Source organism: Elaeis guineensis, chromosome 2 (genome assembly GCF_000442705.2).
Source record: "Elaeis guineensis isolate ETL-2024a chromosome 2, EG11, whole genome shotgun sequence".
NCBI classification, from domain to species: Eukaryota; Viridiplantae; Streptophyta; class Magnoliopsida; order Arecales; family Arecaceae; genus Elaeis; species Elaeis guineensis.
In genome coordinates, this window is record NC_025994.2 from 117,858,899 (window position 1) to 117,875,035 (window position 16,137).

Here is a 16,137-nt window from a genome sequence, read left to right on the forward strand (position 1 = left end):
AACCAGCGGTCAGACCCGACCGACCGAAGACGACATCAACCACTCCAGATGTCCCAAAACCCCCCCTCACCAAACCACCCATAACCTCCAAAACCCTCCCAAATCTCCCCCGGTTATAACCGTAATTCCAAACCTCACCTTCAAAAATCCATGGAATCCACCACCCGGCCCTGGCCGACCAAAATCTCGTCTTCTCCCATTAATAATTTAAGGAAGAAAGAGAGCTTCCTCATAAGTTTCGGTGGCTTTTTTTTGGTTGGAGGAGATGGCGAGGGCGTACAGGGGGGAGGACGACTACGATTACCTCTTCAAGGTGGTGCTGATCGGGGACTCCGGGTGGGGAAGACCAACTTGCTGTCGAGGTTCACGAGAAACGAGTTCAGCCTCGAGTCCAAGTCGACCATCGGGGTGGATTTCGCCACCAGGAGCTTGACCGTGGACAACAAGGTCATCAAAGCCCAGATTTGGGACACCCGCGGGCCAGGAAAGGTAAGATGATAATTAACTTTTTCTTTCTTTTACTTCCAATACCTCATCTTCTTCTTTGTTCCTCTGGTTTGCCTTCTACCTTCTTTTAAATCAAGTTTCTTCTTTTGAGCTGGGCAAGGTTTAAGGAGAGTTTTGGGATCTGGGATCTGTGATCTTTATAGGAATCGGAATGAGCCATTAATTTTGTTCAAGTTTCTTTGGTGTTTTATGCTATGGTCCAATATAACCTGGGTGACCAAAATAGGCCATTAATGAATGGAGCTAAACATGGTACAAGGAACTAGACTACCAATGAAACTTGGTTGATGAAAGGGAAAGTTACAATACAAGTATGTGTATATATATATATATATATATATATATATAAAAGACGGGGGTTCGACTCACTCGGGGGCCGGGAGATTACTTTGCAAAATGAAAAATATTAGGTCTTGTATCAACTTGATGCACTATAGTTGCCAACTTACCATGTGGATGCTGTCTAACTTGGTTCTCAATATGAGCTCCAATACAAAGAAGCTGATTGATGTTTATTGAACTCGGACCTCTTTGAGCAAGAGTATAAACAATGGGCCAAAATACTTTTGTCCCGGACTAGGTGTTTTTTATTGAAACTAAAAGGTCCTTGCCAACGAGTCTTTGAACAATTGAACGGTGGTGTCATGTGGCAACAGCACTGGATCTCAAAATGAGCTGTTCTTAGTGGACGTGAATTCTGTATCAATATGCCAAAGAGAAATTTTTTGTGCACCGTGGGCGGTGTATAAAATCCCACGTGGAGTGCACCATTTTATGTGATTGATCTACATAGTCACTACTTCTCAATGCATATTTAATGTCCACGTTCCACTTTTTTGTTTGAAATTTTGAATGACGAAAATACTCCTACTTTTTGGAAAAGATTATGACATTCTATAGCAGATTATGACTTTCTGCATACAGGATGTCATAATATGGCTCAGAAAATTATGACATTCTGTGGTATGTTATGACATCCTGCGTCAAATTATGACTTTCTGAATGCAGAATATCATAATATGGCTCAGGATGTCATAATATGCTACAGGATGTCATAATATAGAAGGGGTATTTTTGTTCAAATACTTTTCAATGCGCATTTAATGCTTGCAGTTTCATTTTTTCATTTGAAAATTCTTTATGACGAAAATACCCTTACTCTTTGAAAAAACTTATGACGTCTTGTACATATTATGATATCCTGCGTTATATTATGACATCCTGTGGACAAAAATTATGACTTTCTGAATACAGGATGCCATATGCCATAATTTTTTCAAAAAATAAGAGCATTTTCGTCATTCAAAATTTTAAACGAAAAAGTAAAGCTGCAGGCATTAAATACGCGTTGGAAAGCGGTGGTTATGTGGATCAATCGAACAAAGCGGTGCACTCCACGTTGGATTTTCTACATCGCCTGCGGTGCACAAAGAATTTCTCTTATGCCAAAACTTAGCTCGAATGTTTTTATGCTGGGTTTGTTGGGTCTTGCATTGGGTCGAGTAAGTCCAAGATCACAAGTCCACAAGATGGGTTGTTGGCATGGTAGTTTCATTTCTCTCTTTTTCTTGCAAAAAAACTGCAGGAAGACATCTTATAGGAAAGAGACTACCTATACTCATGATTTTTGATTTCTAGGTTAGCTACACAATGTAGACCATGATCGACGAGATGAATTTCTTTTCGAACTGTCTATCAGTGATTGTTCATGGGAAGCATTTAGGCTAGATAATTTCAAAATCATTCTAGGTTTTCTCTATGTATGGGTGTATGCTCGTATGCATACACACATAGTTGACTTGCCCGTATAATGCTTTATGGCCATAAGACAAGTCTTTCATGACCCATTGACCATGGCATGAGAATTAGCAGATGACATACAACAAAGTCTCATGTAAACTGCTACCCATACGTGGACACCTGGGCATGGCCATATGAGAGAATGAGAGGTGAGACTCCATGTGTTGTTCTACAAGCATGTTATTGAAGGCCTATGGTTACGGTTGGGGAAGTAACACTACCCCAAACCCTGTTGGACAGGCTCTGAGACCAATAGCCTGACATGAAGAAATATGACCTGGAAGCATGTAAGAGATTTTTATGAGATATTAAAACTTCCATAGGGCTTTGGCTTCACAACTAAGTGCTTGACAGAGAATCTTTGGCCCTGGGACAAGTCTTACCTCTGAAAAGACTGAAAAACCGGGGAATAAGGGCTAGGTGGAGAGGAGGAGGACCACAGACATGGTTCCCTTGGAGAATGGTAATATGGTTCTAAGGGTTTTGCAGTGTAGAAGTTGATGTTGTTAGGGGAAGGGTCAAAATTTTGTGAATGAATGAATCAATGACCTGCTGTTGTCTATCAGGAGCCTTTACTCTCTTTATCATGATTGAATGAATTGAGCTTGTGGATACAAGTGTCATGCTCTATTGGTCTTATCCTTTTGGATCATACTATCAGAGTTCATTAACCAGCTAGCCTATTCGCTCGGCCAGTGATCTTTTGCCAAAATTAATGTTCAATGTTTATAAGTATCAAATGTTGACTGAGTATCCACTAGTAATCTTTTTCCCCACCTCAAAAAAAATAAGTGGGAGATAATGTTCCTGTATGATTCCCTTTTGATATATTTCATGATTTTTTAATTTCATGCCCAGTGGCTGCCTGCCTCCTTTCTTACATATGAAAAGGAAATGGAGGTAATGTTAATTGTTTGTACAGATCAACTTGGTGATGTTGCAGAACTTCGTATGTAAATATTTGTCAGAATCTTTAGGGTGACATCTTGCTATCGAAAATTGATACCACTAATTAAGCAAGTTGTCGAGATCAAGTTAATCTATATCTTAGCAACTTAATATATTTGCATATTCAGCTCCTATTAAGGCTATCAGGTACCTTTAAGTAAAGGTTGTGCATGCATGCATATGATATCAAATGAATCAAGATATGAAACTAACAAGTGACCACAAGGATAGACACAATAATGTTTCCAAAGTATAGTTATGCAAGCATCTGTCACAATCACAGGCTGGACTTCATACGAGTGTTCATTGATTAGTGCATCTCTGATTGCAGACATGTTGGTGATGTTGTTCCATCCGGTTAGTGCAGGTACCGTGCCATCACCAGTGCTTACTACCGAGGAGCTGTAGGTGCACTACTCGTCTATGATGTTACCCGGCATACTACATTCGAGAACGTCAATCGTTGGCTAAAGGAAATGAGAGACCACTCAGATCCCAGTGTGGTTGTCATGCTTATTGGTAACAAGTCAGACCTTCGCCACCTTGTTGCAGTTTCAACCGAAGATGGAAAGGCTTGTGCTGAGAGGGAATCACTCTATTTCATGGAGACTTCAGCACTAGAATCGACAAATGTGGATAATGCTTTTTCAGAGATTCTGACTCAGATTCATCAAATTGTGAGCAAGAAGACCCTTGAGGCAGGTGATGATGCAGCATCTGCTTTCCCCAGCAAAGGAGAGAGAATAGATGTGAAAGATGATGTTTCTGCACTGAAGAGATCTGGTTGCTGCTCGGGTTAGGCAAGGGTGATGCTGTGCGATGTTTAGTTTCTTTATCTTGTGCATGTTATGGATTTCATGCAACTTTTTCCATGGTGGATTTTGGACCACCATTTTGTGGGACTGATGTGCTTGAAATTGAATACATCAAGATTTGTTACATTTAATACTTGGATTCTTAACTCATAAAGAAATACATTTCCAGATTCTGCTGTCACAACTGACAATTGCAATGATCAGTGGTGCAGAGATTTTTAAATTTTGAAACAGTTTGCATCAAGGAAGCGGTTTTGCATGCTTGTTGTACGAGTAGGTACAGTACTAGGGACTCTGTTGTTAAAGCAAATCCAGGACCAATTCTCTGCTCATTTTGATTTCATCATGAGACTCAAAGATATGAACCACTCATGAGATTCAAAGATATGAACCAGTATGGAACTCATGGATTCGATGGTTATTGACCGTTACATTTGTGACTAGTTTCACTCGGAAGAAAGAGCATGTTGTTATCAACTTTACCAAATAAATTAACAGAGGAATGTAAATCGACAGCAGGAAATGTGCATAAAGTAGGCTAGATTCTGTCCTTTTAGGACTGAGAGGAAAATTGATCAAGCACAAGGGCTGTAGATATGAGGATCGTTGAGGTGGATATGTGATAAATTAAGGAAGTGTGAGGAGAGTGCCTTAGGTTCTTTTGGATATATTGAATTTTCCCTCATTAAATCTATCATTAGGTTCAAGTATTGACAGAAGGTGGAGGAAATCTTGGATACTCAGCGAACAATTTGAAACTGGGCCAGCCAACAAATATGAACGGGATTTCATACACCAACCTTAGGATTGCTCATGATTGTCTGGTAAGATCGAAGCATTATTCAAAATAATCACACTGTGAGATGCCAACGGGGTTTTAGAAATAACGTCACTTGGCTTCTTTTACAAGTTACGAAAATTCAATTGTTCTAGAGAGGATAACATTTTCAATTGTATGCTTCACATCCTTTTGTGGATTTGCCTTTCTCCGGGGAGGTTGTTGGCTTGGAATTTGAGGAGAATCTTATCCGAATCTCAAGACTCAAAAGTTTGGCGGACTCCGAATGTCTTCTCTTGCCGGAAATATTGGAAATCAAAGTTTACGGTCTCGATATTGAATCTTGTACTGATGCCAACCTGTGCATTGATATGGGACCAGTTTGGCATACTAAATATCGATATATCTTCTTTACCACATATCAGTGCGGAACCGATATGGTACGATATCTTCCACTGTCTAATTTGATGTGGTATGGTAAATCTTGTTGGAAATTCTTTATGCCAATGGAAGGAGGCAAAAAGATAGAGAAGAGGAAGGTTTGAGGCATCTTCTCCACTGGTATCTTCTTAAACAAAGGCTTGCCCTAAGTGGTCTGTCTACTCTGGTCAGAGGTGCTAGGGGTTAAGAATCAGAAGGTGTCATGGGAATTTCAAATTGTTGTGGGCTAGCATATAGCACGTTGTGATGCATATCAAAGGACATATAGGGGCTATAGTTTTGTTAATGTCATGTGCAATGTATCATGTGAGAAAATATTGATGCTTATGATTTTTCCAAGCAGTCATGAGAATGAAGTGGGGACCATTAGCACCAGAGTTATTATTAAAATGTGACATATAAGGGGTGATGAGGCCAGTATTAATTCGAGAGTCCAGCCATTTACATGAATGACATGTTGAGCCCACCCAGTAAGTGCTTGGTATCCTCAATGATTGTAGTGATATCAGAAAGTTCTTGTGAACTGTATCTCAGATGCATTAGTAGCTTTCCAAAAAGTCCCCTTCAAGAGGGAGCGGTTGAACCTTTTACACCAAAGACAAAGCTTTTGTTATTGGAGGACACACTTTCAAAAGAAGTTTTGATTAATATGAGGCAGTAAGTTTTGTGTGTCACAGTCTCTTATAATGACTTGCAGCTTGATTGGAATAAGTGTAGAAGGAGAGTGATATCTGTACTCACCTTGCACCACTCATCAATAGACGGATGATTGATCTTCTTTTGCGATGTCCATCATTGGATCATGATTTGCATAATTTTTAAAACCCACCAACCTCTTCCCTTCATTGTCAACACAGATGACAAAACAGATTGTGCTTCGACAACTATGTAAATCATGATCCAACGGTTTATGCCGGGAAAGAAGATCAATCATTCTTTTATGCAAAAGATACAACCCGCACCCGCCAAGTGAAGGTATGAGCAATGGGAGACTTCCAGTGCATGTGAAAAAAATTGGATACCATTAACTGTGCTACAAGACCTATTTTGTGGCCGCTATTGTATTTTATAAAGTTGATCAGATTCAGGCTCAGTGTCACAAGGTTACTCAGAGATGCAAAACTTCTGGTTGTGACAAAATTCAAGAGTATTAGGCTTGAACTATTGGGATTATATGGAAACATGTAGCAATAGTGATTTAACCTTGTTTTCTCCAACATTGTTTAAATACATCATGCAACCAGTGTTCTATTAGTTATCATGTTTGAACACAAATATAGTAAATTAACTTGAACAATCAACTCAGCAGCAATGACGAACACTAGCTGGCTCCTATAGAATAATAGTATATCAAACCAGCTGAACTATCCGGCATATGCTATATGAGGTCAGAAAAGTCCCTTCCAATGGAGCGGAAGCTCCACAACTTGGACAGATCAACTTTAATGTAGGCATAGCTATGTGAAGTAGTTAAGGTTCGCCGGATTTATAAATCTAATCTTATGTTGTGTTTTATGTTCTTATCCAGATTGTAGCTCTTGTCCCTTTAGTTTGGAGTTTGTTTGTGCTACCTGGAGTCTTTTATCATGTGACTCCTACCCCCTCATAGCTATTCTATTATTTAAACATGCATACTTAAATGCATACATGTGCTTACACACACACATATGTAGAGAGAGAGAGAGAGAGAGAGAGACTACATATTTTAGAAAAGAAGAAATGATTCAAGATTAATGATGGACTATCTAAATTCAAGATCAAAATTATTGAACATGACATGTACTATAAAAAATGTCTATAAATCAAAATTCATGTATTTTGATAGTCTCTAGGATAATCATTAGGTAGATATAAAAATGGACATTTTTAATAGAATGATAGTATATTTTACTATAATCTGATCATTAAAACCTCATGAATTTGAATCTATCATGTATCAAAATTTGTAGATTATAATCTATAAAGTGAATTTTTAATTTTATTCCTTATCATATATTTTGTCAAACTAATATAATTACACAGTTTATTTTTGTATTATTTTGATGCATATGTTAAAGAGTATAAAAATATATGAATTCTGATTTGTAGATGTTTCCATAATATTGATAATATTCAACAGGTTGAATTTTCAATTTGGATGATCTATAGTTGATTTTAAAATTATTAAATTCTTTTACAAGGAGTTAATATAATCTGTGTAGTCTAAAATCTGTCACTTCGGAATGACACTACTTATGACAACTTCCCAACTCAGTATAGCATGGATGCTTACACACACACACACACAGAAAGAGAGAGAGAGAGAGAGAGAGAGAGAGAATAGATCTAGTTGAATTTGACTTGCATTAATTTAGAGTGATTATGACATATGATTAATTAATTTGACAAGTAATTAATTTGTTCTGCTAGTAGAAAACCTAAGCAAGGCTTTTGCTCTAACAAGTTAGATAGAATGGAGCAATACCCAACCGCATGAATCAGGTAAGACCTACATCCATTGCTAGGCTCACCTTGGCTAAAGTTCTTTGGGAGTCAAAACGAAAAATCATGTTGGATCCTTGATGAAGTACTTCCATCAAATAAGGAAAAATCTCTCATCAAATAAAAGACAAGAAAGGAAAGAACAGAAAAAGCCCTGCCCCAAGAATCAGGAACTTTGAGTACAGGGGATTGCTAGAGGCCTATTGGGGATTCAACAGTTGCGCGCCGTCTGTTAAGCATTGCCCGGCTTCACTAATTGAGGAAACTTATTTGAGTATCCACACAATCCGATGAGCAAGCTGATCTCAAGTTCAATGTCTTAGCTTAAGAGGATCACCTAGAGATTGATGAGATTGTAAATTTAGGCATCCTACCATTTTAGCATTTTAGAAAGAGTGGTGTCACAAAGTTTGTTGAAAAAAAATATAAATTTTTGTTTCAGTGCAATACATGAAAGGTGAGGTTATTAACTTGGGAATGAAAAATCATTAAAAAGAATTTAATTCGATGGAAACACATCATTTTCTTACGGAAAATAAGAATAATTACCCATTGCAGCAAGCAAACAGAAACAGTAGGTATTCTGGCCTCCACGCGGTAAAGTAGAGACACGTGACACACATGGGACGACGGCACCCATTGGCCCGCACACGCATGACGACGATGGCCGGCGGCCGGAGCGTTTTTTCCCATGTCATCCAAAGCAAGCACAAACAAATGACCAAACCCCATCTTTATCTTTATATTTTTCTAAAGCTCCCGTTCGGAAAAAACATTTATCGAAAACGTAAACGGAGAAGAAAAAGAAACTGTATATGCGTGAATTAAGGAGAAAAATTAGGGAATAATCGTACGGCGCACGCCACGCCGTCATGGTCGGTGAAATCTCCCCCACCTTGATCGCCGCCGCCTCCGACTCATCCGGTGCTCCCGCACCACGATGCCGGCGCCAGCCGCGACCTCTCTCTCCGGAACACCACCGCGCACTCCGGCAGCTCTCCGAGCCCCGCGAACGTCCCGTCCTCCTCCCCATCGACCATATCTTCGCCGCCGCACTCCTCCGGGAGCCCCACCGCGGCGCTGGCGAAGATCGAGCCAAAAAGCAGATTCTCCGCGGCCGCCAGGGGCGAGGTGGAGGACGGAGATCCTACGTCTGAGAACCACCGGATCTCGTCGTAGATCATGAGGGACGGCTCTTCTCCGATTAGATTGGAGAACTTCTCATCCAGAACCACAGATTCGGGCGGGCTCGAGCGGATCGGCGACGGCTCCTCGACGGGCTGTGCCACCGGCGGCCAAGGCTTGGGTGGCGGTGGTTCTTGGGGAGGGGCCAGGGGTGGTTGTGGTCGAAGGAGTAGGTGACGACGAGCATGGTGGGATCCACTCGGCTCCGCTCCACCTGCTTCCTCGCCGGGCAACCCTTCAAGCTGCTGCATCGATAGTAGCCCCTGTGCCACAAAACTTATACCATTTAGATACTCCCGTTTCCTGCACCTGTTGGACTACCATGCGCGGGGATCCCGGCCCACGGTAGTGTGGGGACGGAGATTACCTCGGGTAAGGAGAGCCCTTGATCGGCTTCTGGCCGTACTTTCTCCAGGCCCACGAATCGGTCGGCGGAGCCCCCTCGCCGGCGCCGGCTCCCCCTTTGGGCCGCGATCCATCGCCGTCGCCGGAGATGGTATCGATACCACTCGCTTCTGGACCGACCGCCGGCTGTTGTCGACGTTTAAAAGATATAAATAGGAGTAATAAAATTTCAAACAAAAATATAGAAGGGAAATTAAATTGGATGGATCCAAACGAATTCCGGTGGAAACAACGGACGCACCTCCTCTTGGCGGAAGGGGAGAGGGGCTGGGCAGCTTTCGGGTCGCCGGGCGGGCTCGGGGCGTTATTCTCGGGCGCTATTCCAACCTCCTCGGTCTCGGAATTACGTGACTCGGTGCTGCACTGGCCGTCCATGTTCAGTGTTTCCCACCAGGCCAAAATTAATCACTATTCTTAGTCCCTCCGTACATAGAAAAAGGGGGGAAAAGGTTGTACAAACTAAAAGAAAGAACGTCTCTGCTGAAGGAGAATAGAAGGGTGGAGAAAGAGGGAGAGGAGAAGAGGAGAGGAATAGCGGAATAGGGCGGTGCACAGCCGGCTTTTAGGGCTATATGGAGACAGACGGGGAAGTTCTAATCGTCATTGTTCGCATCCATCAATGGAGTATTAAACTAAGTTTGTGTGAATTTTATACGCGAGGTTTTGGACGCTTGCGCTGGGTCTGTAGGCCATAGGGGGAGGAGGGAGGACGTGGGAGGTGGAAATATCCCAACTAAACTATTGAAAGATGTGAAAGCGAGCCGTCCTCCACGGCTCCACCCATCATTCCCTATTTCCCATTTGGATTTGTTAAAATAGCAGCACATTTTATAGGAAAAGAGAGGTGGAATCCGGCACATGATCGCTCCATTTATTGGGAAAACGAGGTGGAATCCGGCACATGATCTCTCTATATTTTGGAAAACCCTCTCTCTCTCTCTCATGATGATTAAAGTCCTCCACTGAATAATACCCCAAGCTGGAGATAAGGATTCACCAACCCTTTTGGTGCTGCCTTTAAGTGGGGAGTTGAGCGTGGAGTTGTTCCAGATTGTGAGTTGGAGGCATTCATTGATGAACTTAGGAGATGGTCTGTTGGTCTGAGGTTCAACTGGGACCCAATTGATCCAAGTTCATGTGCAACGTAAGCGAGGTCTGGCAGCCTAAATATAGGCCGTACTAAGCCATGAGAAACAAGAGAATCATCGGTGTTACCACTGCTCAGTGATCACAATTTTAGTTGATCTGCCCTATCTGACCTGATTTGATTTGAATGAAATCGATTTTATTGATTGATCGAAAATATATAAATTTTTAAAAAAAAATATTGAAGCAGATTGAATCAAATACAATAATGATATATCCCGTTCTAAGTCTGATCTAGATATAATTTTAATTTAAATTTTTTTAAAAAAATTATAATTATTTTATAATATTTATATGATAATTTTTTTCAAATTTAATCCAATCAAATCCGATTTGATTCAACCCAACCTGAAATAGATACAAAATTGATAATAGATATAAAATTTTTAGTTGCAAGATCGATATGAATATTAGCCAATCCAATCCATATCTAATCTATTCCTATCCCTATCATTGTCTAGAGCTGGAGCTACGAGCACTTGGCTATGGTTTTGAGCAATGCTGTGGTATCTCAGAAAGTCACTTAAGGAAGTCACCAATCATTTTCTACGGTTCTAGCGAATCATGGGCCCAATTCACAAAGCCAAATCAAACAGAACACAACAGATGGCCTGACTGGCTCTTTGAGTAACATTTTTGAGTTACTCAAGCATTTCCTTAGAAAAATATCCAACGGCTATGAGATAAGGCAGGACAATTAATCAATTGAATTATCTTATTCATGACTCGTCGCCAGAACTTGGCACCGAGTTATAGCATCACTCTTTCCTTTTTTTTTTTTTTTTTCTGTTCATTCTCTTTTCTTAATATTTTCTCCGTCACTTGTTGACTTGTTGCCAATTGGAACTTCTGGAATCTCTCTCTCTTATTTTGTCAAGCCTCTTGTTTCTTAATTCAACGAGCGGAAGTTTCCTCACGCCTACCTGTTTTGATTGAAGCATTATTCACACGGCATCTCCATATATAAATCCACTACCAAGTTATTCGTGTCGGAGGGGATAACAGCAGGATAGCTGTTTCCACTGGGACAAAGATAATTAAGATGATAACTTAAGAGGCGTTTGATAGTATATAATTTTGACATAATTTGCAACAAATAATCAAATTGTATTGTTTGTTTCGTTACTTTCACACAGATAATGCTATATTACATATAATGCTGCATTATCTCAAAAAAAGATAATCTGATTATCTAGAAGAAGATGAGTATGTGATTACATATAATCTTACAATCTTACAATGTTGCAATAAGATAACTTCAAGATTAAAATATTCTCATCAAAATAAATTAAAATAAATTATGGATAGTTTAGTTGGTGAAAATAGAAAAAAAAATATAATGGATGATGTCACGAAAAAGATTGACCTCAAAATTAAATTATCTCTCTAAAAAATAGACCAATAATCAAAGCAAAGATGGAGATACTTTGAAAAAATTAGCTTATATTTCATGTAATCTAAATTATATACCAAACACTGCAACTTAAGATTTTTAAATAATTTTATAATAATATTACTGTATATATTAAATACTATAATATAAGATTTTTTATAATTTTATCAGATAATTATATTTTTTTTGTAATCATATTATTATAATAATAATATTTATGTAACGCACCAAACGTCACTTAGTATCATGGGAGGGAAGTTGTGGGGTTCGGTAATGCCGTGCGAGGAGTTTCCTTGGGTGCACTTCAGCGAAGGCTGTGACCCGGAGAGACCTAGCGGCCCAGCTGCTTAAACTAATGCAATGATTCGTCACGTGCGGGCGGTATCTGGGATAAACTTATCTGGGTGTCCGCGTTTCGTCCATTATTTTGATTGATCAAGGGACCCACTCAACCAGCTATCTCTTAACCTATCCTAGCTCGTAATTTATTAGACGCTACTACATGTGGTTAGTAGTTGGGCCTTTGGGCTGAGGATGGTCTCGCTCGGCCGAAACAATAACGTGACCTGAAGAACCTATCAGGAGATCCGAATAGCCCAAAATTTGTCTGCATGTTAGTTGTTCATCTAATATTACGTACATGTAAATTTGCCAGTAAATCTGAAGTTTACTTGAAGTATACCTAAGATGAACTCTTTGAATAGCTTGACAAATTTTGGATGGAAGAGAAAAATACATAAAACAACCTGTTTAGAAAATCAAAAGGACAGTAGATATATATATATATATATATATCCAATGAGTACATCTGATTAAATGAGTAGTATCATGCGATAATGGATGGATCATTCAGGAAGTCAACATATGACAAGCTGGTTGCCGGATAATTCAAGATGGAGATAGGGCGAAATTTAGCCTTCTCGATGGGTAAGTTCAATGCCTTGTTAGATGGGGCAAATCTTACTGTATGAACTTGGGCGGAAAATATCTGCTGCAACTTGGCCAACTTGCATGATTGAGGATTTGAGCATGTTACCTGGTGTTTTATAGTATATTAAGTCCTGGAGTCAACCTAGCTTCCAGCTGAGATTTTGACAAAGTACTCCATTGAATCAATATGTAAATAGTTATATCTGAAAGATTCCTATTGCAATAATGCCCAAAAATCTATATGCATTTCAGAGATATGGCTCTTAATTTTTAACTTGGAGTTCGATCATCCATGGAGGAAATTAATTGAATGTGAGAAAGACGTTAGGCACACTCACCTCCGATCATTATTTTAGCTGATAACCTATAAAGTCTTTATGGCATCAGTGGAACTTTGCAAAATTCGTAGTCGAAAGTCAATACTCATTTGATTTTTTTTTCCCCTTTTCCATTTTTTCTTTGAGAAGTCTATCTGTGTCAGGGTGGGGATCATGTAAAATCCATAGTTAAAAGCAATTACTCTCCACATTGCTTCTTTTTAGCTCATTGATTAAATTAGGCTGATTTTTTTTTTTTAATGTGATTCTTTTTTGCTTCTTTTTTTTTTTTTTTTTTTGATCTTTTGTAGGATAACCCTCTGGGATCAAGGCCGGCCCATTGTTAATCCTAGTCTAGGTAAAAGGTCTAGTTTTTGTTAGTTGAGATACAAATATATAACAGCCCCTTGATTATGAGAGAGAATTAGTTGGACAAAGTACACCAGCTAAGTAGTGGACCAGATCAACCACAAACAACACTCATAAATAAGGATAGAGAAGGAAAAGGAGTGATGTACACGCGTTTATGCATTTCGATGGTAGTTGGATTGGTCCACTGGCTCAGGATCTGCTCCAACTAAAAATTTCGTATTATTTACCTGTAGCTCTTCCATGCATGCACAAGAGGGGAAAAGAAGGATAAATAGTTGTACCTAAATTGTACCTCCAGCTTGATGCAAAATTATCCTACATGCATTAGTTTTTGATAGAAAAATATGTCCTCTTGCATTAAAGAGCCCACAAGCTTAATTATTTGATAGAAAAATATGCAACGGCTATCCCTTGTAGCCAGCTGTCTCGTCCATTAATTCTATGTTTCATAAGCATAAACATAGATATATCTATATTTATGTCTCTCTCTCTCTATATATATATATATATATAGAGAGAGAGAGAGAGAGAGAGAGAGAGAGAGAGAGATAATGAAATAAGTAGCAAACAAATAAATGAAATATACTCATAGGGATACTTGGTTGGCATTGGTATATGCACTCCAAACTAGTGTGTAGGCGAATAGCAGGGCAGTTCTCCTTTGGCAAGAACAGCAGTAGCATGCGATGATCGCCATGCATGCCTTGCTCTCGTGCCAAAGGAGAACCACCCTATTATTCATAGACCTCACATGTACGCCTCTTCTCATCTTCTCTGGCAAGGCCCGACCGATGTCATCTACGTCTCCGGCGGTGCAAGCTTTTATAGAGCGTGCCAGCCACACTTAAATCAGGATATCTTCAGCATATGCTTGGAGGTTGGAACTATTCTGAGGAGCTTCCCTGGCTTGTAGCCTTTTATCTTTACTCTTTTCCGATGGTTCAAATTCCTTTGCAATCTCTTTCCAAAAGCAGTACCTTTTTCCTATCTTCAACGGGCTAAATTCCACTCTTTTTCTTCTATCTTTTCTGTTTTCTTCCTCCTTTGATAAAATCACGTTTTTGTGGCTCAGTCTCGGATATCGCCGTACATCTGACCCTTGTGGCAATACCCAGGCCAGAGAAATTGAGGCATCAAAGTGTTTGGGCTAGTTGGACACAGGCTTAAAGATAAACTTTCGACAAAAATTTGATGAAAAAAAAAATTGTTGATCAAAAAAACTTTCGGCAAAAATGACCTGGGCCTGATTTGAGCATAGTAGAACGTACCACGTGATAAGAACCATAGATAAGTTGGTTCTTGGTCTGGAGCACTGATCCTAGATCGGCGGCATGCGGCACTCTGCTGCAGCTGTGGATGGCCGCCATTAAGAAATGGACGGCCATCAAATTAATAAGATTAATGGCGGCCATCAAATTAATAAGACAATTAATTTACAGTGCATGCCATGTCATATCTCATACATATTGTTTAATAGCCATCCATCTTCTGATACTGACTATCTAAGGATGCATAGCACTTCACCATATACAATCCATGTCGTAAAGAATCCTAGTTGCTTGGCCTAATATTGCTTTGTGTATATTACCATACTAGCACTTTGCTGAGATGTGGAACATCCTGTTGGAATAGAGCTTAAAGAATTTCTAAAGTAATTTAAAAAATTAAAAAATTAATAAAATTTTGTTGTGAGAAATTATAAATGATTTATAAAAATTAAGAATAAAAAATAATCAAATTCAAAAATATGTTAGACACTATCCTAAGACATATTCTCGTCTCTCTTATAAAAAAATCTGAAAAAACCATCCTAAGATACGATCGAGATTCTCCGCCAGCAAGTATGACCATGGAGGAGGTTGATTAGGGATGGAACTGGACCGATTGGGCTAGACCATATCCCTGCCCGAGCCGGGCCCAAAATAATTTTTTGGGGCTTCAGGCCATGCTTAGGTCCGATTTTTTTGAAAAAAATACAGACCCAAGTCCGACCCGAGCTCAGGCTCGAGCCCGGCCCGAGCCAATTGAGCCAACCCACTCAGCTCCCGCATCTTTCTCGACTCTCCCATCTTCCTCAGCTCCCCCATCTAGCCATCTTCTTCGACTTTCTGACTGGCCTGGAATCAAATCTGCAGTTGGTGGCTGAAGATGGACGACAGGGTCAGCGATGGGGGCGGTGATGATGGAATGCGACGGAGGGAGGCGGCGATGATGGAGTGCGACGGAGGGAGGGGGGCGACGATGGGGAGTGCGACGGAGAGGGGGGCGACGATGGGCGGTGACGTTGATGGAGCGCGACAAAGGGAGGGGGCGACGACGGGGTGGCAATGATGGAGCGTGGCGGAGGGAGGGCGCGACATAGGTGGGGAGGAGGTGACAGAGGTGGGTTCTTGAATGCTTGGGTCAGCACTGGGGGTGGCGACGACGGGGTGAAATGGGAGAGGCATGATGGAGGTGGGGGAGGAGGCGACAGAGGTGGGTTCTTGAGTGCCTGTAGGGTCACCGGTGACGACAGGGCACGACGAAGGGAAGGCACGATGGAGGCGACCTGTGGAAAGGAAAGCACCTGGGAGATTGGAGGGGAGAGCCCGATGCTACTGAGGATCGGGAGGAGAGCGA

At 40.5% G+C, this 16,137-nt stretch overlaps 1 protein-coding gene and 1 pseudogene across 1 annotated transcript; one reads left to right on the plus strand and one right to left on the minus strand.

Moving 5' to 3' along the window:
* Window positions 1-4,240, plus strand: LOC105041448 (ras-related protein RIC2). Its single transcript, XM_073252992.1, is given in 3 exon segments — window positions 1-335; window positions 338-489; window positions 3,618-4,240. Coding segments are annotated over 3 exon segments (660 nt in total). The 5' UTR covers window positions 1-265; the 3' UTR covers window positions 4,056-4,240.
* A 4,248-nt stretch (window positions 4,241-8,488) lies between these two features.
* Window positions 8,489-10,139, minus strand: LOC140855844 (probable WRKY transcription factor 65; annotated as a pseudogene).
* Window positions 10,140-16,137: the final 5,998 nt, after the last annotated feature.